Source organism: Medicago truncatula, chromosome 3 (assembly GCF_003473485.1).
Source record: "Medicago truncatula cultivar Jemalong A17 chromosome 3, MtrunA17r5.0-ANR, whole genome shotgun sequence".
In the NCBI taxonomy this organism is placed as follows: domain Eukaryota; kingdom Viridiplantae; phylum Streptophyta; class Magnoliopsida; order Fabales; family Fabaceae; genus Medicago; species Medicago truncatula.
In genome coordinates this window covers 42,962,838-42,985,713 of record NC_053044.1, presented here as the reverse complement: position 1 = coordinate 42,985,713, position 22,876 = coordinate 42,962,838, and the positions used below count along the sequence as shown (strand labels likewise).

At 31.5% G+C, this 22,876-nt stretch overlaps 3 protein-coding genes across 4 annotated transcripts; 2 read left to right on the top strand and 1 right to left on the bottom strand.

Annotated features, from left to right (window-relative positions):
* The first annotated feature begins 1,555 nt into the window (after nucleotides 1-1,555).
* Nucleotides 1,556-2,472, top strand: LOC11415029 (uncharacterized). Its single transcript, XM_003601902.4, has one exon. It carries the CDS (start codon nucleotides 1,615-1,617, stop codon nucleotides 2,239-2,241), a length of 627 nt encoding a protein of 208 aa, XP_003601950.2. The 5' UTR covers nucleotides 1,556-1,614; the 3' UTR covers nucleotides 2,242-2,472.
* A 5,586-nt stretch (nucleotides 2,473-8,058) lies between these two features.
* Nucleotides 8,059-12,612, top strand: LOC11427793 (ras-related protein RABH1e). 2 transcript variants are annotated; one of them, XM_003601899.4, is made up of 6 exons: nucleotides 8,059-8,336; nucleotides 9,171-9,241; nucleotides 9,623-9,711; nucleotides 11,161-11,272; nucleotides 11,914-12,004; nucleotides 12,257-12,612. In XM_003601899.4, the coding sequence occupies exons 1-6, from the start codon at nucleotides 8,220-8,222 to the stop codon at nucleotides 12,395-12,397; spliced, it is 621 nt and encodes a 206-aa protein (XP_003601947.2). In that variant the 5' UTR covers nucleotides 8,059-8,219; the 3' UTR covers nucleotides 12,398-12,612. The 2 variants fall into 2 exon arrangements, 1 of the variants encoding a protein (XP_003601947.2); XR_003009844.2 differs by lacking the exons at nucleotides 8,059-8,336; nucleotides 9,171-9,241; nucleotides 9,623-9,711 and adding an exon at nucleotides 10,378-11,007.
* Nucleotides 12,613-13,097: 485 nt separating this feature from the next.
* On the bottom strand, nucleotides 13,098-17,232 carry LOC11427792 (uncharacterized). The gene is made up of 7 exons (XM_003601898.4): nucleotides 16,930-17,232; nucleotides 16,270-16,378; nucleotides 16,076-16,134; nucleotides 15,109-15,393; nucleotides 14,879-14,957; nucleotides 14,328-14,436; nucleotides 13,098-13,396 (listed from the first exon to the last, which is right to left on the bottom strand). The coding sequence occupies exons 1-7, from the start codon at nucleotides 16,960-16,962 to the stop codon at nucleotides 13,318-13,320; spliced, it is 753 nt and encodes a 250-aa protein (XP_003601946.1). The 5' UTR covers nucleotides 16,963-17,232; the 3' UTR covers nucleotides 13,098-13,317.
* Between the last annotated feature and the right edge of the window lie 5,644 nt (nucleotides 17,233-22,876).

Sequence of the window (22,876 nt, the reverse complement as noted above, 5' to 3'; positions counted from 1 at the left end):
ATTCGTGGTGGAGATGCGCAACAAAAACCGTGTCAATGGACCACCCCATGAAGGACGAAACTCATAGTCATAGTTGAACGCATGATGCCATGATCCCTTCAATAAGGGTGACTCAAGCACTACACGTGTAATTAGCTGAGCATAGTTTTTGCATATAATTACTCAATTTGTACATTGTAATTAAAATAAAATAAGTCCAATCAAACACAAAACTTATTTCGGTATTTTTTGTTATCTTTTTACCAATCCGCCTTTATCTATTTTTTATGCATTTCTTAGTGTAGTTCAAAAACTCAAAAACAGTCATACCTAACACTCTACTGAAGCAGTTAGATAACCCATAGCTAAGGGACATAATTCCTCCCTCAGGGTTAATCACTTGAAGACAAGAGAATCGACGTTGAGGACATCAACCAAACCTCGACAAATTTCTTGCTTCATCAACAAATTTGCCAGACCTAGTGAGACAATACGACATTTACTACTGAAAATTTTAGTTCCTCAAGCCAAGACTACATTTTGTCGTATGCATATGAGGTCTAGAAAGAGTCTTAGCCGTATCAATCAAAACATCATCATCATCAACTTGAAGGTCAGGCCAACATAGACCAAAAGAGCCTTCACAAATGCTAAGAATGCCAACATTTGTTGCTCCTTCAAGCATTTACGAGGAACAACTAGTTGAAACAACTAACACTTTAGTACTAATGTCAATGTCTTTCATTAGAAACCAAATTAACATGGGTATACATGACATCGTGTATCGAATCTCTTAACAACTTGTTTGCACTATTAAATTCAAGGTTCACAATGAGGTTCAACGAGTCATGGAGTTCAAGGCTAGATGAGCCTTTTAGTGACAATTTTATCAAATATTCCATATAAAACGTACAAAGGAATCAAACTCTAGTAGGCATTGTTAATTAAAGCCCTCTGAATATCTGACCATTATATCTGCATGATCTCAACAAATTCATTTTATGATTCTTATACAAAAAGTACCTTATACTCCTTATTCACATGCCAATTAAATCTATAAAATTTTAAAGAGAGAAAAAAGAAATGAAATGTTAAGATAAACTAATTTTATATTATCAATCGATAAAAATAAAATATTTGATAGTTATCTTACATCCAACAGTTATAAGACATGCTCATGCATTCATACATGACATGTTCCCATTAAATGACGACGAACCATAAAATTATTTTACATTGGGTGTATAATCATTTATACTCTCTTTTCCTAACAAAAAAAATCTTATTTTTTAGTTAATCTAGTGGTTGAAATTCACATATTTTATACGGGAGAAGTGGATATTTGGGTTCGAACCTTCATGCTATATTTTGCATTTATGCTTATGCTTACCAACCGAACGAAAAAAAAAAAATCATTTTTTTTTAGGAAAAAAAATCATTTATACTCTCTTTAAAAAGAAATCATTTATAGTCTCTATCTTAACTCATTCTGCCACTAAACTACCTGACAAAAAAATAAATAAAAAACTCATTTATATCTTAAAAAAAAAAAAAAAATCATTTATACTCTAAAATTTTATAGCAACATACATTAGGTCATTTGTGAAATCGAATAGTTGCAGAGAGAAGAGAAAAATGGGAAGCAGATTGGGAAGAAGAGTGGTGTACTTCGCAAACCTACCAATCAAGCTTCTCCTGCCAACCAACTTCACCGACATCCATGAAATCGCTCTCAAAACCATTCCATCAGCTTCCAAGATTGAAATCAAGCGCGTTCTCGAATCCCTCTACGGATTCGATGTCGAAAAGGTTCGAACATTGAACATGGACGGAAAGAAGAAGAAACGTGGCGGAATTGTGATTGCAAAACCTGATTACAAAAAGGCTTTTGTAACGTTAAAAACCCCGCTTTTGATTAACCCCAATCTTTTTCCGATTCGAGAGATTGAAGAGGATAAGAAGAGTTTGAATAAACAGGCTATGGCTGCTAGTATTGTTGAGGAAGCGCCGGGGAAGAGTCATTGGCTTGATGAGAATAAGAACACTCGTGGGTTTAAGCCGCAAAATGGGTATCACAGGGGAGGGTTTAACCGTTCTGGTTCGAATCTGTTTGAGAGTTCCGGTTCGAATCAGGGACGGTTTGACCGTTCTGGTTCAAGCAGGGGAAGGTTTGAGCGACCCGGTTCCAACCGGGCTGATGGTTCTGCTGCCAAGTTTCCTTGGAGTAACATGAGGACTGGTAGGAGTAATGCTACCAGGTAGTTTTTTTTTGGGGGTTTTGTTTGTGGCTTTTAGCTTGTTTTGTTGATTAGTGATGATAGTGTCGTTTCTGATGAAATAATGTTTTTTCCGAGATGTTATCTAACTATGATGCTGTTGTTAGAATGTAGCAGGTATTACCTGTTATTAAATTGAAAAAAATATGTTGCTGAATTGTGAAACAATGCATTGCTGTTATGAAATGTTGATTGTAGTAGTTTGGTTTTCTTTCGATACTATACGATGTATGTTTGCATCTCTATGAATGATTCTTATGATAAGTTATAATTTTGCAATTGAAAACAAATGTCTCTTACCAACATTAGAGAGTTGGGGCAACACCTATAGTAGAAAAGATGGTAGAAACCCGGCTTAGGTGGTTTAGGCAAGTAGAGAGAAGACCTATAGATTCTGTAATAGTGGTTTTGGCAATTAGAAAGAAGACATGTAGATTTTGTAGTATGGAGAGTAGATCAAATTGACTGATGGAGAGTAGTCAAATCACTAGAGGCAGAAGTAGACTTAGTAAAACTATTAAGAAGGATCTAGTGTTGCAATGAGTTGGATAAGGATATGATATATGATAGAACATTATGGTGGCGTTTGATCCATGTAACCGGCCCACTTAGTGGGATAAAGCATGGTTGTTGTTGTTGTTGTTGTTGTTGTCTCTTCCAACATTTTATTTAGTGAGATGCCATTTCCAACTATCACCTTATTAACTGGTAAGTGCTGATTTTGTTTTTACCTTCTGTATGTTGATTGAAATAGCAAGTTTAATACATTTTCATGTTAATTTATGTATTAGACCAATGCCGGATGAATAACATAGCCTACTATATACAAACTTGTATTAGTGTGATTAGTATCCTAATTTTATGGTCAAATATCACAAGTACCTTTTTCTTACTGTGTATAGACTTGTGTTGTGATTAGTGAATAGCGATGTGTGGTGTAATGTAACACTCTGCTGACTTGGGAATTGGCATCTCAATATGGTTCATTTACTTAGGCTGTGTTTGGTAACAGAAATAAGCTAGCTTGTAGCTTATTGGACAAGCTTATAAGCTTTTTTTGATAGAATGAGATGTGTTTGGTAAAAAGCTTTTTTCATTAGCTTTTTTGCTTGGACACTTAACTCCGTAAGGTATTCTTATGCCAAATCTTTGCTTGGACAATTAACTCCGTAAGGTTATACGAAATCTTTGTATGAAAGAGGAAGGTTCTAGGTTGTAATGAAATTTGAAATCCTTCATGTTCATTGTTGTTATTATGTTCGTATCAAGTAAAACTTTATTTGATTAAAACTGCAGACATCTCTCGAGCTTGATAGTTTGTCCAAACAGAAGTGTGTTGAATCAGCCTTTTTAATAAATGTGTGTGACTCCTAGAGTTGGGTCAATGCTTAGTCATAAACTTGTAGCAGAAATAGCTGATTTTCCTAAACTGAAACCTGAAGTTAGTGTTCTATGATGATAATACTGCTGAGGATATGTTCGGAGCTTAGGGTACTAATCTTACTCTATGGATAGTTTGAATCGAACCAACAATAAAGAACAAATTACAGTGACAGTGTTTAGACATGATAGGACTAAAACGACCAGTGATGGGGAATACTGTGATAGTTCACTGCTGGTAATTTTAATTAGTTTTTTCTAGGTCTGTTTAACTAATCTTACTTCATTTTTTTCATAAATCATATCACAGGAAACAGATGCTTTTCTGAAGTATGACAAATTGTACTTCATTTCAATTTATAATTTCAAGCCAAGAGACACTTTACTAGTATCTTTCTGTCTGTCTTTAGTAGCTACGTATATACTCAAGTTGGTATGCAATTATTCCATCTTAATTGAATATGATTCCATAAGCTGACATTAAAAGTTATTCTAGAGAATCTTATTAGAAGGGTTACTTACTTAACTATTGCAACTTCAAGAGAAACCACTGAGGGAAAATGGGACGTTCCATATGGTAAAGAAAAACTCAGATATTGTTGTTAGGATTAGCTTTTCTGTGGAAAAACTAAGCTAAATTAAACGCCCCCCAGATCAAGAACATCCAATTATATTGAGTAAGCAACCAACACAATTTAGATACTCCTTTCAAATTCCTATCACTTTCTTCTCATTCAAATCTCCAATTGACGTGCCATGAATCTCAGAGCATGTCCCGGGTGCACCAATATGAGGTCATATAAACCATGCTTTTCGTAACTCATAAATGCACCTATAGTTTCCATAAAGCCATCAAGTCGCAAAAGCATTGATCGGGCTCCCCATTAGACCTAAATGAAAAATGATATAAGTTGAACTTCAAGAGATATAGGAGTGTCCATGGTATAAGCATGAGTGCATGCCCTGATAAAAATCCATAGAGAGAAGCAAAGAACACAAGATTGTCAGATATTTGCTAAAAGAACAATAGATAATGGAATAGAACGTTGGAATTTCTGAAAATGGATTCGTTGGATTGACTTTACGATTCCGATTCTTTTTGTTGTTTATAATTTCTATTTTATATTTATTTTAATTTTAAAATAAGCTGTGTGTAAATTTAAATTAGAAACGATACCTCCTCGTCGTAAGAATGGAATATGGATTGTACAACAAGACAACAACCTCACAACATTATACGGAAAATCATGGAGGTGACTGGAAGAAGAAGATATAGAATGATACCGAGTTTTCTATCCCCGTGCATCTGACATTTAATTCACTAAGAGTAAAGATCCATATCACTTCAAAAAGTATTAATTATTCACTTATTTAAATTTTAAAATACATATGCACGGAAAGGTACATCAAATACATGCTACACTTGCACCTGCACCGCAGCTGGTGGCGATAGAGTGAAATTGTTGAGACACTTTGTAGCAGTGGTCACTAGAGCCACCATGTTAGGTGGTGATTTTGTTGATGACTCTCGGCCAACTCATCAACAATACCACCACCGTCAAAAGTGACTCGTCAGCCAACAACTGTGATTGAAGTGCCTCAACACCACCACATTTTTCTGTCATCGGCTGCGTTGCAAGTGCAATTTAACGTTGCTTTTGCATTCGTGCATACTGAGATTAAAAAAAAAAAAGAGTAATACCAAAAAATTAATAATTAACATTTAATTTTTTTTTTTTGATAACCCTCTTGTTTTTAGAGAAATGAGCCTTAGTAATCTAAAATTCAGTTAAGTAAAGTCTGCCTAAGAATTATTTCACCCGGACATCAAACTCGGTTCTCCCGAACCATTCGCTCATTAACCACTTACTATATTTAAATTGATATGAATCCCTTACTCTTAATGAAAAACGACGCAAAAGTTTTTTCTTCGAGTTTGAATTATTTATTTCTGATTATTAATCTTCCTAAGTAAGGTGTATTGTACCTATTTAAAGAGACAATACATCCTCCCTATCAAGATGACATAAACAAAATGCAGGTGAGAATGATAATTTAAAACATGTATCCGCCTTAAGCAAGAAATCTGCTCATGCCACATGACAATCCATTTCATAGTACTTAATAGGATCAAAACAAAAAGACAAGCGGAAAAGGGGTACAAAATTATCCATTTTGACAGCTTTCTAAAACAGCTAATACTACAGTTATGTATAACAACAAACAAATGAACAGAAAAATCATCCATAATGGTTTACAAAAACTATTTACACACCTGATAAGCAGCAAAAGCTTATAGCCTTATGCTTGCAATCTCATATAAATCTGTATATGGTAAAAAAAAAAATAAAAAAAAACAAAATTCTGAAAATTAATAAGAAAATAGTACACCTTGTTCAACATTCAAATATACACGAACTGAAATTTGAGGGTTGCTCGAAAACAATTAGTCGCCAAGAAAGTTTATTAAAAAAAGAAACACATGGGAAAAACTCTAAAATGAAAAAAGATGCTCTTTGAAACCAAATTTCACATTCAGGGTTCAGGGTCGATTATGCATAGGAAATGTATTATAACCCTATGACATCCGCATAAAAATGGTTAGCTCTAATTAATTGTGCAAAAACCTTGTTAACTTAAAGATATTTATTTTCTCCTTGTTATAAAATGTGGGTTAAAATTCAAATTTTTATATAAAAATGTAGTGTTTAAATGGACTGGAAAATTACATTCCTAGGTCCCTTAACTTATTTTAATTTCTCAGTTTAATCCCTTAACTATGAAATGTTTCAATTTGGTCCTTATCTTTGTTTTCGTTATCGATTTGGTCCAATTTTATTAATTTTAAATCCCTAAAAAAGAAGACCGTTGGATAAAGGAAGTTCATCATATCTAACCGTGTACCACCAACACCTAAGTATCTGAAATTAATTTTTTTAAATAATATAAATTCATTTATATTAATTTAAAAATAAAAAAATTCTAAAAAAATTCAGGATTTTTTTATAAAAAAAAAACTGGAGAATTACTTTTAATTTGGAAAGAAAGATCTGAACTTTTTCGAAATATATTTTCTAATAATTAGCCAAAATCTTCATAATTTCGTAAAAAATTTATTTTTAAAGTAATCTGAATTTTTTCGAAAATAATAAAATTTTGAAAAAAAATAATCTGGATTTTTGAAATAATCGTAATTCAGAAATAAAATTTTTGAAAAAAATAATCTGAATTTTTTCTAAATTTGTATCGAGATTATTAAAAGTTAAAATATTTTCCAAAATTTTAATTTTGTAGAAAAAAAAACTTAAAAACTTTTTTTTGAAAAAAATCTAACATTTTTTTTAACTTTTGAATTATTGCTTTTTTTGTATTTTGAAAATTAAATTCCTGAATTTTATTTTTGAAAAAAAAAATTGAATTATAATTAACAAAAATCCATTTTGGCTAATTATTAAAAAATATATTTTGAAAAAGTTCAGATTTTTCTTTTCAAATTAAAAGTAATTTTCCAGATTTTTTTTTTAAAAAAAAATTCCTGATTTTTTTTCAAAATTTTTAGATTTTATTTTATTTTCGAAAATTAATTTTCCAATTTTTTAGAAAATTTTTTATTTCTAAATTAATATAAATGAATTTATATTATTTTAAAAAATTAAATTTCAGATAGTTAGGTGTTGGTGGCACACGGTTAGATATGATGAACTTTCTTTATCCAACGGTCTTCTTTTTAAAGGAATTAAAATTAATAAAATATGACCAAATCGATGACGAAAACAAAGATAAGGATCAAATTGAAACGTTTAATAGTTAAGGGATCACACTGAGAAATTAAAATAAGTTAAGGGACCGGGGGATGTATTAAGCCTTTAAAATATGTGTAATAGTCATTTTGGTTCCTGAATGCATATTGAGTAACCACAATAACCCTTTAATGTATTGAAATTTCAAAACGGTCTCTGATTGTGCACTTGGTCGGTCAAAATAGTCTCAGACATTGAAATACTTCGTCAATATTATCATATAATATACTTGCTTATTGTCATATTAGTCTTTATAATTACTTACTTATTGTCGTATTAGTCATTATAACTACTTACTTCTTGTCATTTCAATCTTACTCCCTCCATTTTTAAATATAAGCAAAATTGACTTTTTTTGTTCATTCAATTAATGATGTATGTGGTCTATAATATGAACCACATACATCATTAATTGAATGAACTTAAAAAGCCAATTTTGCTTATATTTTGATACTAGCGAGTATATAAAAATAATTATTGTGGGTATTTGAGGGATTACTTTTGCCTCCCGGACTATTTTGACTATTACCCCTTTAAAATAAGGGTGAATTTTGGTAATAGAAAAGTGAGTGAGATACACTTGTCATCGTATTTGGCGCTTGGTGGCGCCCATATATATAGTCCTTGCACTTTGAAATTGCAAAAAGGGAACGGTTTTTCAGTTATCTTCAACTGAATTTTCTCCCTTTCTTCGTTTTCTGTTTCTCGAGAATTTTGAGAGATTCAGATTCAGATCTGAGCCAAATTCGCGTTACTCAAGTTCCCAAAGAAGGAAGAAACAAAAATGGTGACTGTATCACCTCTCGCCAAATACAAACTCGTTTTCTTAGGTGATCAATCCGTTGGTAAAACTAGCATCATCACTCGCTTTATGTATGATAAATTCGACACTACCTATCAGGTTATTCCCCCTTTCATTTCTAATTTATTGTTATTCGAAGATTTCGTTGATCGATTTTTCCTTTTATTTTTTCAATTTCTATGTTACAATTTTAATTTTGTTTATTCTTGTTGATCTCGTATTTCATTATATGTTACATAATATTTGTGTGATTTTGCGAGGATCTGCGTGAGATAGAATAGAAGAGTACTATTGTTGTTTTGATCATGTAGTTTTGCCTATTTAGTGAATGTTTTATTGTGCATTAAGAAAAAGGATGGAAAATTTGCAATGATTTCACAGGCGTGTTTAAAATACATGATTAGGACTTGATTAGGAATTAGGAGGATCAGAGGATATTTTATTCTACATTGTCTCTGGAGTATTATGAACAGAGGGAATAGATCTAAATTTAAGGTGTAATAATAATATGTTGATTTTGATTCGGTGCGAAATTGTTTCGATTAGGAATTAAACTAGCTGATTGTAAATTCATTCTCGCTTTACTCATGCGCTGACCATATCTTCATGTTTACGTTGGTGAAGTGCTAGAGTGAGAAGAAGAGCTTTTATTAGCAATTGTAGGAATTATTTTCAAGGGATCATATTTATGACATTTTTGCCATTTTTGTCGACGAAGCACAAACAAGATATGAGTATCGGATGCGATACGTTAAGGATACTTAGTTTGTAATGCTCCTTGTTTATGTCTGTTACCAACTTATCATGCAAGGTTACTTAAAATAGAAACATATCTTCTTTGCCATGTTGTTTAGGTTTCAACTTTTGCATTTTCTTTTCCCCCTTTCCTACTTGCTAGGATCTTGACAAATTTGTTAATCGTCTACATTTCAGGCGACAATTGGTATTGACTTTTTGTCAAAAACAATGTACCTTGAAGATCGAACAGTTCGTTTGCAGCTCTGGTATGTAGTATTCTAAAAGTTGTACTCCCTCCATTCCTTTTCTTTTGATGTTTTAGCTTTTGACACAAGTTTTAAGGAGTAATTAAAGTATATAAACATTTGTGTATTTTTTACTTAAATGTCCTTATTTATCATTAAATTCACATGTGATAAACCAAAGGTCACAACTACTTTAATAGTTTATTGTGTTTTCCAACAAGGGTAAACTTGAGAAAACAATAACAAATTCACTAAAACATCAAAAGTTTTGGAATATAGTTGAAGTTCTAAAACATCAAAAGAAAAGGAATGGAGGGAGTAGTAGATTTCACATTGTGGCGTAGATGCTATTTTACCCATTTTTTTTGCATATTTTGAATGTAGTCTATTTTAACTCCACAGGGATACTGCAGGGCAAGAAAGATTTAGAAGCCTCATTCCAAGTTATATAAGAGATTCTTCGGTCGCCGTTATTGTGTATGACGTTGCTAGTAAGTATTAACTTTCTTTGTTCTTCTAAAAGAAACAATAGCAATAGCATGGTTGTGTTTTTAAGTCTGTATAGATTTTCTTGTGACATAATTATTCCAAACTATTTGCCAACGTTAAAGATTTTATAGCATGTGAATGCCATGTCCTATCAGAAGAGAGTTTGACCATCCAGCATAGGGTTTTTAGTTATGGATATCCAAGTTGAGAGAAAAACAAAGAAGAATAGTCAAGTTAACATGTCTAAACTGAGAATGCAGAAAATCTATTTATAACTATAGGTGTGCTCCATGAGTAAACTTTGTTGATTCTGGATATGTTTACTGAACATATCCAAGAGACAATGTCATTGTGTTCTTCTTTGTGTGGATAATATAGCCCTAGTTGGAGACTGGAGAAGAAAGTAATGGAAGTTTGTGATGGAGTCAGTATTGGAAACACAAGGCTTCTGCCAAAGTTAAAATAAGTTCATGAAGTACAAGTTTTGCAAGAGGCATGAGTTTAGCTTTAGAGGTGAAAATTGGAGAAAATAAAATAATACAAGTCTTACATTAAAAGTACTTTGGCTCATGTTGAAAATGTGATTATGATCTGTGTAATTATTACATTTAACCTATAGAATAGAGAGAGAGAGACATGATGAGGAAACCATGTCTCTCTCTATTCTCTTTTCCGACAGCTCCCTCAAACTAAATGACTGATATATAGGAGATGTCAACTATAGGATCCAAGTAGGGTGGACAAAATAGAGGAATAATTTGAGTTAGATCTCTGTGATATAAACTACCACTTAAGCTTAAACAAAGATTTTACGATGTAGCCATAAACTACAAATTACAATGTTGTGTGGGACTGAATATTGAGTTGTAAAGAGCCAAAAAGAAAGATGTCTCGGTGTCATAGTGATAAGAATGTTACAACGATAAGTGGTTTACACAAGATAAGATAGGAACAAAAATACATTTCTTGGAAGATAGCACGTGTGGAGAAGAATTAAAAGCACTGGCTGACTAAATGGAGTATAGTCCAACATAAGGGCAAGTTAAGAAAAATTATAGGCCAAACTAACGAGAGATTTAGAGATAAACAAACCTATCTTAACACTTGATCCATGACAGAAATTTATCTAGGTCTTCCCCAGCTAGTGGAAGCCTGTTTTGCTGTTATTTCTGTTGTGTAAAATTGTTTTACACTTAACTGTTATTATTTGAGATTAATTATTATGCATTCTTTAAGATTGATGTTTGTCTTACTGTTATGATAAGTATTTATCAGAGAAGCACTGAATGATTGAAAAAGTTAGCTCCCCAGTCCCTACCTCTCTGTGTTTTCTATTGTACACTATGCTCTGTTTGCTTGTGGAATTAGTTTGCTTAGTTTTTTAATATCAAACTATGCGGCATAAATCAAATTATAACCATTAAATTTCTTAGCAAGCTGTTCTGATGCAGATCGGCAATCATTTCTTAACACTAACAAGTGGGTTGAGGAGGTACGTGCAGAACGAGGCAGTGATGTTATTATCGTTTTGGTTGGAAACAAAACTGATCTTGTTGAAAAAAGGTGAGTAGGGAGTCAACCAGTCAGGACATTGAGCATTTTCCTTGATAGTTACATATCAACTGGTTTGCTGACTTGACATAATTTTTTTTCAAATACTTTTATTTGTACATTAGACACCTGGTTTTTATTCGATGTTTCCATACTATGTTTGCTATAATTCTTGTTTGGTTTTCAAAAAAATTGGCAAGAAAATATTTGTTGGTTTATGTTCTGTTTGAATATTATAAATGTAGGACAGTGTCTCTCCTTTTATTGCCTAAAAACTGAATTGGTTAAATAATAATTTCGTTAAAAGTGTTTGATTATGATTGTTTTGCTAATAAATAGATTAAGTAATACTGAAAATTCGTACTGGTTTACCAAAATTGCCATACCTTGAAGTTGTTATTTCAAAACCATATTTAGAAGGTAAATTTATAGGTTCATGATGATATTGTTGGATATATTTTTCCAGTTAGCTTCACATGTGATGTTTGTGATTCAACTATCGTGATATCACTATCTAAATCTTTGCTAAAGAATAATGTTTGTTAATACAAAAAGAAATTTGTGTGTGTAAGAGTAGCTGATCCATACAATTCTTATATCAAATGACATTGTTTTTATGTTGCACCTATAATGACATTATGATGCTTTAATAGGCAAGTCTCTATAGAGGAAGGAGATGCCAAGTCGCGTGAGAGCGGGATCATGTTTATAGAAACTAGTGCAAAAGCAGGATTTAATATCAAGGTGAAATTTGATTAATTCTCCAAGTCACCCCATATTTTCATGTATCATGCTTTTGAATTCTGAAGTCTGTCTTCTAAACATATCAATCTGAGAAACCTTGAATGATTCTCAGCTGCATTTTCATTAAATGTAAAAGTATGCCACTTGTGGTCAACTGTCTTTCTTTTTTACATGTTTGTCTCATTCTATATGTTTTGCTCTCGCCGTCACTTTATCGTGTTCATATTAACTCGAGTGATTAAAATGTTGCAGCCTTTATTTCGCAAGATTGCTTCAGCCTTGCCCGGGATGGAATCTCTTTCAACAAAGCAAGATGACATGGTTGATGTAAATTTAAAATCTACCGCGTATTCATCCAGGACAGAGCAGCAAGGTGGAGGTTGTTCGTGCTAAACAGTGCTATTCACAACAAGTCACGAGTCTGTTCACTTGACACAATTATTGGCTTGGCAACCAAAATGGAAATATGCACCTAGGCCAAACCCAAACGTGCTTGTGTACCAATGCTCTTCAGTTTAGTTTGGTAGGGCTTAGATCTTAGCAATAATGTTTTTGATGTAAGATAAAATGAAAAAATGAATTTGATTATTAGTTATTTTATTTTCTAATACAGTTTTAGTCCCTTTATGTAAGATTGCAGATAATAAACTGATAAACATTTACATTGTTTACCAGTTGATAATAAAGCTTCAAACTGGAGCTTTGTTGGAAGGATTTTATCGACCAAGCGTTGTCATGCTTTACTGCATAAACTGTGTTTCATTGAAATTTTATCATGCGGAATATTGGTTTTACATGATGAGTTCCATGGTTTCATCTCACGTTTATTCCTTCCCGCACCTGGAGTCAAATTAAAGGTCTTTTTTTGGGTATGTTTCCATTCAATGGTCCTAGTTTGACTCTGCTAAATCATTAGATTGCCGGATAATTTAAAATTCATTCAGTTCATATTAAGTTTTTCTTAAGATTACGTTCTTCTTTAAGAAAATTGAGTGTGCTAAATTTTATAAAGAAATGAGCTTCATTAACCAAAATATTTAGCAAAGTGATTAGGTTGATTGTGATACACAAAACGCGTGTTTTGGTGAATAAATGATAATTAATACTTTATTAGTATTCTAAAAAATTGAAACAAGAAACAGAGGGGGCTTTAGGATAAAAGTAATCTACATTTTTGTGCCAAATAGCATTTCCCAAATTCTATCTTCAACGTCACAAGGAGCTCTATTACAATTCAAAAGATACGTTAAAATTAAAAACCATAGAAACTTAGAAGTGTACACTTAAACAGGCGGCCGGCGAAGATTGAGCCTTTAACTAAGAACAAACACATCAGCCTTCTGCCTGACCCTCAATGTCAGATATATCAATACCAATGTTCCCAGACTTGACCTGCAAGGTAATTGATCTATTTAGTGAATTGATCATAAACAACAAATTTCCATTTTCAACAAAATTAAAAAATAACACCAGAAAAACATGGCAAGAGTTGGTCAGTTCCTTGGGAAAATGACTACGTGCATTATTTTCCACTGCGTGGAATCCACTCAGAATTTGTTAAAAGTAATATACTACTAGTTAGCATTCTCAGAGTGGCATCTCTCCTTAACTCCACAGTTCACGAGATATGCAATGCACAACCACACCTCACCCTTTATATTTCAAAACGACAAAACCGTATGTATAAATTCACAACACCAACCATTTATCAAGCTTTCTATTGTCTACATAAAATTACATAAACATAAGAAAAATAGTTTGATGTATTAGGATTTCTATTTTCTTATTGAAGCCCTTCAGTTGTCTACTACATGAATATAGTATAAAATGAGAACATATATGCTATTCAACAATTTGTTATAATCATGAAAAAGTAATACTAGTTATAATAGAGTATTAGAGTAAATACTTTATCAGGAAAAAATGGAATATGCGCACAAAATAATAGCCAAATTTTTGGTAATGAAGGACAAGTTTATTGCATGAATTTAATCATTATGCATAAAATTATCATTGAATTATTCTATCATATAATATAGTTGTATTTTTTGCTATTGCTGTTTAGTTTTCTTGCAAAATTTTCTTCTAATATGAATAATGTAGTTAGGGCAGCACACAGGTTAAGTTAATGTGACCCATTTATGAAATAATAAAGATTTTATGTTAACTCCTGTTAATGTAAAATCTTTTTGCACATGCATCAAATCAAATCTCATCATATACTAAATTCATATAGACAAAAAACTAAGATAAAATGTATAAGGTCGTGTGGATAGCTATGATTTTATGTCAAGCTTTTAGTGTTTGATTTGCTGTGACTTACAATATTGAAAACAGAAGAGCAACTTTTCTGGAATCGAATGAGGTAGAGCGCTTATATCTTCTCCATTTGTTACTCGGCAAATCATGTAACTTTTCAGTGACTGGCTTATCTGTTAATACATAAATTAAGAAAATATCTGAATCACAAACCTACTGGGTTCTGAACACAAAATTATGAGCACTAGTCCAAGTAAAAGAAGAGAGCAATTGATAGTTTAATCATGACAAAATGAATTCTAGATAAAAGATAAAGAATATCATAATTTAGCAATGTTTTAATTTTTTAAATGACATAGAGCAGGAGTTCGGCTATTCCTCATTACATTAGACTATGGTAGGATAGATCTATTTATGATCCTGATGCTATAAACGTATACTTATTTTGTCAATCCAGCTGTTTGTATTGGGTGTGGTCAATATTTCTTTCATGTCTAAACTATTCTGATTGCTTACAGAAAATCATTATGTCCCAACTATCTAGTTGATTCCAGTAAAGAAAACATAGGGTTATCTGAAATAAATATATCAAGATACCAAAGAACAGCAGAATACCTCTTGGGCTGCCAAGGTTCACTAGACTCTGCATAAGTTTTGCCCCTGCTTTTAGACTTGATTCTCTCCACAGTACGCTCTGCAATGTTGTAAAATATCAGCCCTCATATAAGGATAAAGATACACACATATGCGTGAGGATAGAATGTTATCCACAGACAACGAAATCTATATCATGTGCATGATATCTTTAAAAATAACAGTGCAGAAGATGACTTTATGAAACTTACCTTTGGTGAGTTCCCAGTTTTAAAACTTTCAACTCCATCATCATAGGATTCAGGTGAAACTGAGTTTCCATTCACATTAGGTATATCAACTATGCACTGGGCATAAATATCTTTTCTATTCATTTGAAAATCAATGCTGTTTTGGCAATTTATATGAGTGTCTAAGCACACTCCGCTTTTAGCTTGATTAGGAACCTCTACAACGCTTAGAAAAGCTAGTGGTGAAGCACTTCTTGCATTTTCACCTTCCTTTGGTACCATTGAAATACTATAAACATCTTGAGCCTGTAAAAAATGAAAGGGCACCAGTTGCTGAAAAACATATTTTGAGCTGTTTCCAAAGAATTAATACGGCATTAAACGGTTCAAGCATTTAAAATAAGAAAGGCAGTTCAAATAAAAACCACTGAAAAAACATTTGAGTTTTTTCTTTTTCACAGGAAAACATTTGAATTTATTTATGTTTCTTTTGTCATTCTTAACAGTTTCGAGAAAAAGGAGCTTCAATGGTTCATATTTCAAAATACCATTTCATCCAAAATAACTGAGTGACTCGCTAACCAAAAACAAAAATGGAAATCCAGGTCCTAACAGTTTTTTCCTCATAAGTTGAATGTAACATGATTGTGTACAAAGACTTTTCATCCTCGCCCCTCAATCTTATGGTTGTAACCATCAGTAACATAAACTCATCACCAATCATTATCATTCAGCCCCACATGATATGCAACGCATTAGATTAACAATTTGAAGAATAAAAAGTAAGCAAGGTTGTCAAATAGTGGCTATAGCGGCGCTGTAGCATAGCAATTTTAACAAACCACTATTGTTCTGCGATACACACTTTAGTATACAAAGTGTTCTAAAATAACAGCTGTAGCAGCACTATAGCACTGTAGCATAACAGAATTTGACAACTATTTTCGGCGATCAACAATTGACAACACCGATAGAGAGCAGAACTAACCTGTGAACCGTGCAATCCTCTTGGAAGTGAAGTTTCTTCAACTAGAATTGGCGGTATATCTACAGTAAAAAAACAAAACAAAAAACAAACAAAGAAATCAGTTCAAAAAGCTGTAGATTTTATAGTTTCAACAACCGGCAAAATTAAGCTATCTAACTTAATGCGGCTAACTAAATTAAATTAGATTAAATTACCTAGAGGAAGCTTTGCGTTAAGATCATCAACATTTGGTTGTTTATTTAACTTCAAACACACAGGTACGTTTCCATTCCCCTCTTGAAACTCCTGAATTTGATGTTCTTTCTGCAATAAAACCATAAACTCAAAATAAATTTTAAAATATAAAAAGAAATAAACTAAATCGCAATCAACAATAACATTATACATTAAACAATGCAACACATGAATTAACATAAAATGAAAGTTAGTGGAATAAGAACTTTCAACCTAATAGCGTGATCTAAAATAAACCTTCATATCAAAGTAAAATCAAGTTGAATTTATAACTGTAAACTAATTAATAAAAAAAAAAAAAAAAGATAAAAAGAAAATCGTGTGGTTTCAGTTTCACTTGATCACAATTCACACATGACTCTCGTTCGGATTATTTTTCCAGCTGTTTTTTGTTTGTTTTTATTTTTGTTGAAAGTGAAATTTCTCGGCATTACGCATAAACGTCGATTTCTTCATTAAGAACGTGCGTTGATAAATGAAAGAGAGAAGAAAAGAACAATGAACAAGTTGAGATTCGGATTCGGTTGAAAGGAGTGAAGTAAAATCAAAATGTGGCTGAGATTGAGATTGAAATTGAAATTGAAGATTAGAGAGTGAGAAAAAGAAAGAATGAATGTTACCTGAAAAGAGGAGGAATCGACGGCCATTGTCATGGAGGAGGAGGAATGAATGGCTTCGCACGTGAACGAATGAGTGAGTATTCGGTGGTGGTGGTGATTATAATTTATATTTATATTTAAAGAAAGATAAAAAAATAATAATAATAAAAATAAAAGAAAATGAAAGATAGTGAAATGAAATGTGAGAGAGATGGGAGCGGCGGTATATGAACGTTAGGACATCGGAGAAGAGGTGGAAGGTGTGTTTTGTAGTTTAGTTAATAGTATTACTAACAGTTATACAAACAAAGTACACCTAAAACCTACCGTTGCTCCTGTGAGAATACGACTTCGACTATCACGACAAACCCTTTCCTTCCATCCGTGACCATAATTGCCTTTCCCTTTCACCTACTTTTTATTTTTTCTAATAAATATTCAATTTTTTATAATATTAAATGATTTTTTTTGTAAATTATTAAAGAAATCTAAAAAAAATGTTTTTTTTTATAATGGTGATAAGATGATAAATCTTCTTTATTTTATTCAATATTATTTTTTTTATAAATCTTTTTTATTTTATTCAATATTACTTTTTTTGTCAAAAAATAATATTAAATAAATTAAAGGATATTTATCATCCGATCACCATTATAAAAAAAAAATATTTTTTAGATTTCTTTAATAACCTACATATGTAGAATATACTATAGATAAGACTTGATTATAATAATAGTGATACTAGAATGTACGTTGATTTCATAAGAATAATTCAATCGGTATAAATAAATATTATATTATATATGTAGAGTTTAAGGTTCGAACATCATATTCATCATTTATTTGTGTTAAAGATAAAATTTTAACCAATAGACTACTTGAAGAACAAAAAAAGCATGCTTATCAATAAAGTTATCATTAATATTTTTGGATCTATAGTGATCAGAACGATGACATTCATAAAGCAATAACCGTCAAAATGATGCAAGTTTTGCATCTATAGATAGATACTTTGACGCTCAAGTCAATAAAAGAACAAAGAGTAAAAGACTAAATATTAGATTGTGTGTATTTTGCATTTGTGATGAATGAATCCTTTAAAGCTTTAATTTTGGGGTTGTTGTCTTTTAAACTAGCCACCGGAGACATTGAAGAATAGGAAGGATTTAAGGTCTCTTGACTTGATACTTGATCCATGTTCCAGTTCGCCCCAATATGTTTTTACTGGACCTTGTGCGAGTGAACTCGGACTTTTGATAAATCAAAAACATTTTTATTTAAAAAATATTATTTGAACAATTATTTTATGTTAATAACTTGTAATACAACCATCACGTTAAAAATAGTAAGTGTAATTATTTTAATTAATATGGAAGGAAATGACAAATGCTATGTGATATCTTCTGTTCTGGCCAATAGTAAGAACGAGTATAAAAAATTAATTGTGATTTAAAACGATATGCCAGAGTAAAACAAGATAATTTTATTTTTATATTTATATTTCATAAAAGCAAATTATTTTAAGAAGAAACCAGACAGACACGGTAGTTACCTTCCCTGCCAAAATTAATATTATTAAGAATAATTTTAGAGGTAGAGGAATAAATAACTAAAATTACGATTTAGGGCTGAGAACTTTGAAGACTTGTCTTGGTTGACTATAAAAGGAAAGGGTAGAACCGGTAAAATGGAGTGAAATACACACATTGTGTTTGTTTTCAGGGAAAGGATGCGATCTAATGCATGTGAGAAAGTAAAGAGGTTGTGAAGAGAAAAAGATGCATTCGGTGCCACGGACAACGAGACAAAAGTCAGTAAAGAAGAGTAGTCACGGGTTTGTTAACTATTCCAGCTTCAATCTCTGTGTGTCCGTGTATCGATTCTTTTTTGTACCAGACAAACATTGTACTTGTACTAAGATTAAAAAAATGAATCAAAAATAGAAGAAAATAAGACACTGTTTTTTTGTGAAAATATATTTTATATCCGTTTTTTAAATTTTGTGCTAATATGAAGATAATAATTGTCTCCAACGTGTGTTTTAAGAACATTTTTTTTTAAGGATTTTTAATCAATAACTATGTTTTGAAAAAGTCTAATACTTAAATTTTCAATATAGAGTTAATTAAGTTTTTAGTCCCTGTAAATATTCACAGTTTTGTTTTTAGTCCTACAAAATAAAATCATACTTTTTAGTCTATGTGACATTTTTCTTAAGCATTTTAAGCACAAAAAATGTTGATGAAATTTTTTTATGGGGACTAAAAATAATGATGGAAAATTTTTATAGGGACTAAAAATGCTGGTGAAAATTTTTATAGGAACTAAAAAGTGTAATTTTATTTTGTAGGAACTAAAAAAAAAACAGTGAATATTTATAGGGACTAAAAACTTAATTAACCTTTCAATATATTGAATGCACAAGTTTTTGCAAAAACATATCATCTAAAGTCCTTTAAAGAATGTCCTTGGGACACTTATTACCATTTTCCTCTACTTTTGTATTTTGAAAGTGCATTCTATTCTACATGGGGTCTATTTGGCAAGGCCATGAAGCGAGTTTATAGCGTATAAACTCATATGACAAAAAGCTCTGTTTGGTAATAAACTTTTCGTCACGAATTTATAGCTTATTTTACGAGTTTGTGGTTTATTTTTCAGAGGCTATTTCAAATAGTGTTTAAGTTTATAACTTATACTCCCTCCATTCCTTTTCTTTTGATGTTTTAGCTCTTGACACAAGTTTTAATGAGTAATTAAAGTATATAAACATTTGTGTGTTTTTTACTTAAATGTCCTTATTTATCATTAAATTCACATGTGATAAATCAAATGTCATAACTACTTTAATAGTTTATTGTGTTTTCCAACAAGGATAAACTTGAGAAAACAATAATAAATTCACTAAAATATCAAAAGTTTTGAAATATAGTTGAAGTTTTAAAACATCAAAAAAAAAAAAAAATGAAGGGAGTAACTTATTATTATTTAGCAAAGAACAACACTCCATTAAAAATTCCTCCTCTCAAACAAAAAGTCTCACCCTCCAATTAACGGTAATCTTGACCCTCGACCCCAACCTAATTTCCTCATCTCAGCAATCGAAAGATTTTTATCAACATGAATATCAAAAAGCAAATAAAACAGTTAAGATTTAATTTATATACATTGCTAATAAGAGTAATACCATCCTGCCAATGCCTAAAAAATTCAATTAAAATTAATTGTTTTCAGATCAAAATAAAAAATACTGATAATTCAACTGCTAGAGCTAGACCTCAACTACCGCACCATCAGAGTGTTTGTTTGTTTGACGTATTAGAGTGCAGATTTGAGGTGATCTAGTAATTGCCCCCATACTGCTATGAAAATGACAAAGCATCTATGTAGGTTTTCATGACATTAGATTTTTATTACATGATATTGATAAGAAGGAATAATCAATTTTCGGAAGCCCGATTCATTGCAGGTGGAATTTCTAAACTAATAGTTACCGCAACAATACAGATCCACTCAAATAGTATTAAGTTACACGAAGGTCTTAGGAGTCACATTTCAATAGTATCAATCTCTTTTTCCATTAATTCATTAGGATAATTGTCTTACCAGTTTAGATATATTTTTTTTTTTTTTATAAGGATCTTACCAGCTTGGTTATTAGTTAACCAACATTTAATACTTAATAATGACGATACATAAATTCATAGGGGTTGGGTCGCTAAATTGATTTAAGTTAAAGGTAAGACGTTGAAGCCTTAAAGGTCATGGTTCAAACATGCACGAATCAGGCTAGCAAAAGAAAATGAAGGCCATCATAGTCACTAGACAAAAGAAAATTAATCTATCATAGTCACAGTATGAACTATAATTTCAATATGCACAATTGGTGCCTTCAGCCACACCACATAATCAAAAGTAAAGGCTTTGCTTCGTCTTTTCAAGGTTTGAGCAGCCTTCATTGTCAGCATGGCATTGACATCTTCAGTAGTGGAGGTCGAAATTAATTAATTCATTATTACAAATAGTAATAATAATGAAGGCATCACCAAGACGGCATAAGGATAAGGCCACCAAAATCGTCGCTTTAAATCCACCAATAAAAAAGTTATTTTTTTATTAGATTTTACAAATAATATGATCTCATATTCTTAAAAAAATCTCATATATTCAACCTTACTATAAGTCTCACTTGCTTTTCAAAATTATTGACCGATCCTAGGCACATAGTCAAATACTCACTAAAAGAATCAATAGCTGAAATCACGAAGCTAATGACCGGTTATACTACACACAATAGCTAAATTAAGATATTGAAGAGAAATAAAATGGGACAAAGTTTAAGTCAGCTTTTTATGTTAGCATTTAGATGAAGGAATGATTAGAATCTAGTCCTGCAAATAGCCGTGTATGGGTTGAATGGCTTCCAACAGCTAGAATTGGGCTCCAGTAGAAATCATAACCTTAGTATATTCATATTTGAAATCACGGTTAGTTTTTTAGATTATTATAATATTTGTATGAAATTTTCACCGTTGTTTAATAATAATAAATTTTTGTTAACAAATATATGGGCATACAAAGTGAGTTATGATATTTGTACGAAATTTTTACTATTGTTTAACAATAATTAATTTTTGTTAACAAATATATAGGCATGCAAAGTGAGTTCTTTCGTCTCAATTGAATTTTCTCTATACCCAAGAGTCAATGATCAAACTCTTGATCACTTGTTTAAGTAGTCAAACCTCTTACCACATGAACCAATTCATTATTGATTTCTGATCAGTTAGATGTATTCACAAGTTTTGTTTGATAAACATATAATCAATAGCGATAAAGCTACCTAATGGCGGATGAGCTTATAATTGATAGCGCACACAAGCTAAATAATATAGTAGATAAACTAGTTGATCTAATTTAAAAAATTTGGAAAAATTAACTGTTAAATTGATTAATAAATATAAAACTAAATAAATATATATTTTGTAATTCATATTTAATTTTTTTATAAGCGTAAAATAAGAGACAATATTGCACGCTATAAATTCAACACCACTTGAAGTAGCATATAAAAAAGACGCTAGAAACTGAGAAAAAACAATATAAGCTTGTGAGAAAATAACTATTACCAAACAATCATGCGATATAACCCTCTCAATAAGTTAGCAGTATGCATTTAAAAAAAAAAAGTCTAATGATAAAGTTACCATAGCACACCCTGATTGACAATTAATAGAAACATGCACACTATAATGTCGCTATAATCTGGTAGTTGGTGCTGATGAAGGTACTACATATCGCTTTGAAGTTGTTAGAAAACAACTTCAACTGTGATGTAACTACGGCAACAAAGGTTTGAATGCTCTCTGTCTCTGGCAAGTGTCAATTTAATTGTCTCATTATGGTCGTGATATCTGTGCAGTACTTATTGCAAATATGGCCCCTTTTTTGGAATCTATGCTTTGATATGTGAATTTATAAAATGAGTGATTCATACTTCATCTGTTGTTCAACATTTGAACGTGATGAAATTATGACTGACATTATATTGCCATCTAACCAATGCTACTGTTACATCTCTATTCAGTATTCAAGATTTAACATATCTTCACAATTGCATCTGGACCACATTTGAGGCGGCTGCATTTGCTGCATGTATTTACAATTTTTCATAATATTAAGTTTTGGTAAGTGGACTAGAATCCTCCCTCTTTCGTGAATGGAGAGTAAATGAGGAGTGTTTTGGAATATGTATTAAGAAAAAAAGGGGGAGATGTCTGTTAAGAATATGAGGATGTTTTAAAAATAACGAAAGAGAATTTCCATTTTCTTTTGAAAGAAAAAGTGAATTTCCTATTATTATTTTTTTAAGGAAGAATTTCTTGGTTAGTATACAAATCAGTCAAAATATTTAATACAACTCAAAATAATAATCGATTTCATGTGTAGCTACCAAATAACGCTTAAA

What these genes read in the sequence shown, in the direction of transcription:
- LOC11415029 (XM_003601902.4), top strand. Translation starts at nt 1,615, where the DNA reads ATGGGAAGCAGATTGGGAAGAAGAGTGGTGTACTTCGCAAACCTACCA.
- LOC11427793 (XM_003601899.4), top strand. Translation starts at nt 8,220, where the DNA reads ATGGTGACTGTATCACCTCTCGCCAAATACAAACTCGTTTTCTTAGGT. An exon ending in TATTGTGTATGACGTTGCTA is followed by an intron (nt 9,712 to 11,160) that starts GTAAGTATTAAC and finishes GTTCTGATGCAG; the next exon opens with ATCGGCAATCATTTCTTAAC. An exon ending in AAGCAGGATTTAATATCAAG is followed by an intron (nt 12,005 to 12,256) that starts GTGAAATTTGAT and finishes AAAATGTTGCAG; the next exon opens with CCTTTATTTCGCAAGATTGC.
- LOC11427792 (XM_003601898.4), bottom strand. Translation starts at nt 16,962, where the DNA reads ATGACAATGGCCGTCGATTCCTCCTCTTTTCAG. An exon ending in GAACCTTGGCAGCCCAAGAG is followed by an intron (nt 14,437 to 14,878) that starts GTATTCTGCTGT and finishes ATGTATTAACAG; the next exon opens with ATAAGCCAGTCACTGAAAAG. An exon ending in GCTCTTCTGTTTTCAATATT is followed by an intron (nt 13,397 to 14,327) that starts GTAAGTCACAGC and finishes ATTACCTTGCAG; the next exon opens with GTCAAGTCTGGGAACATTGG.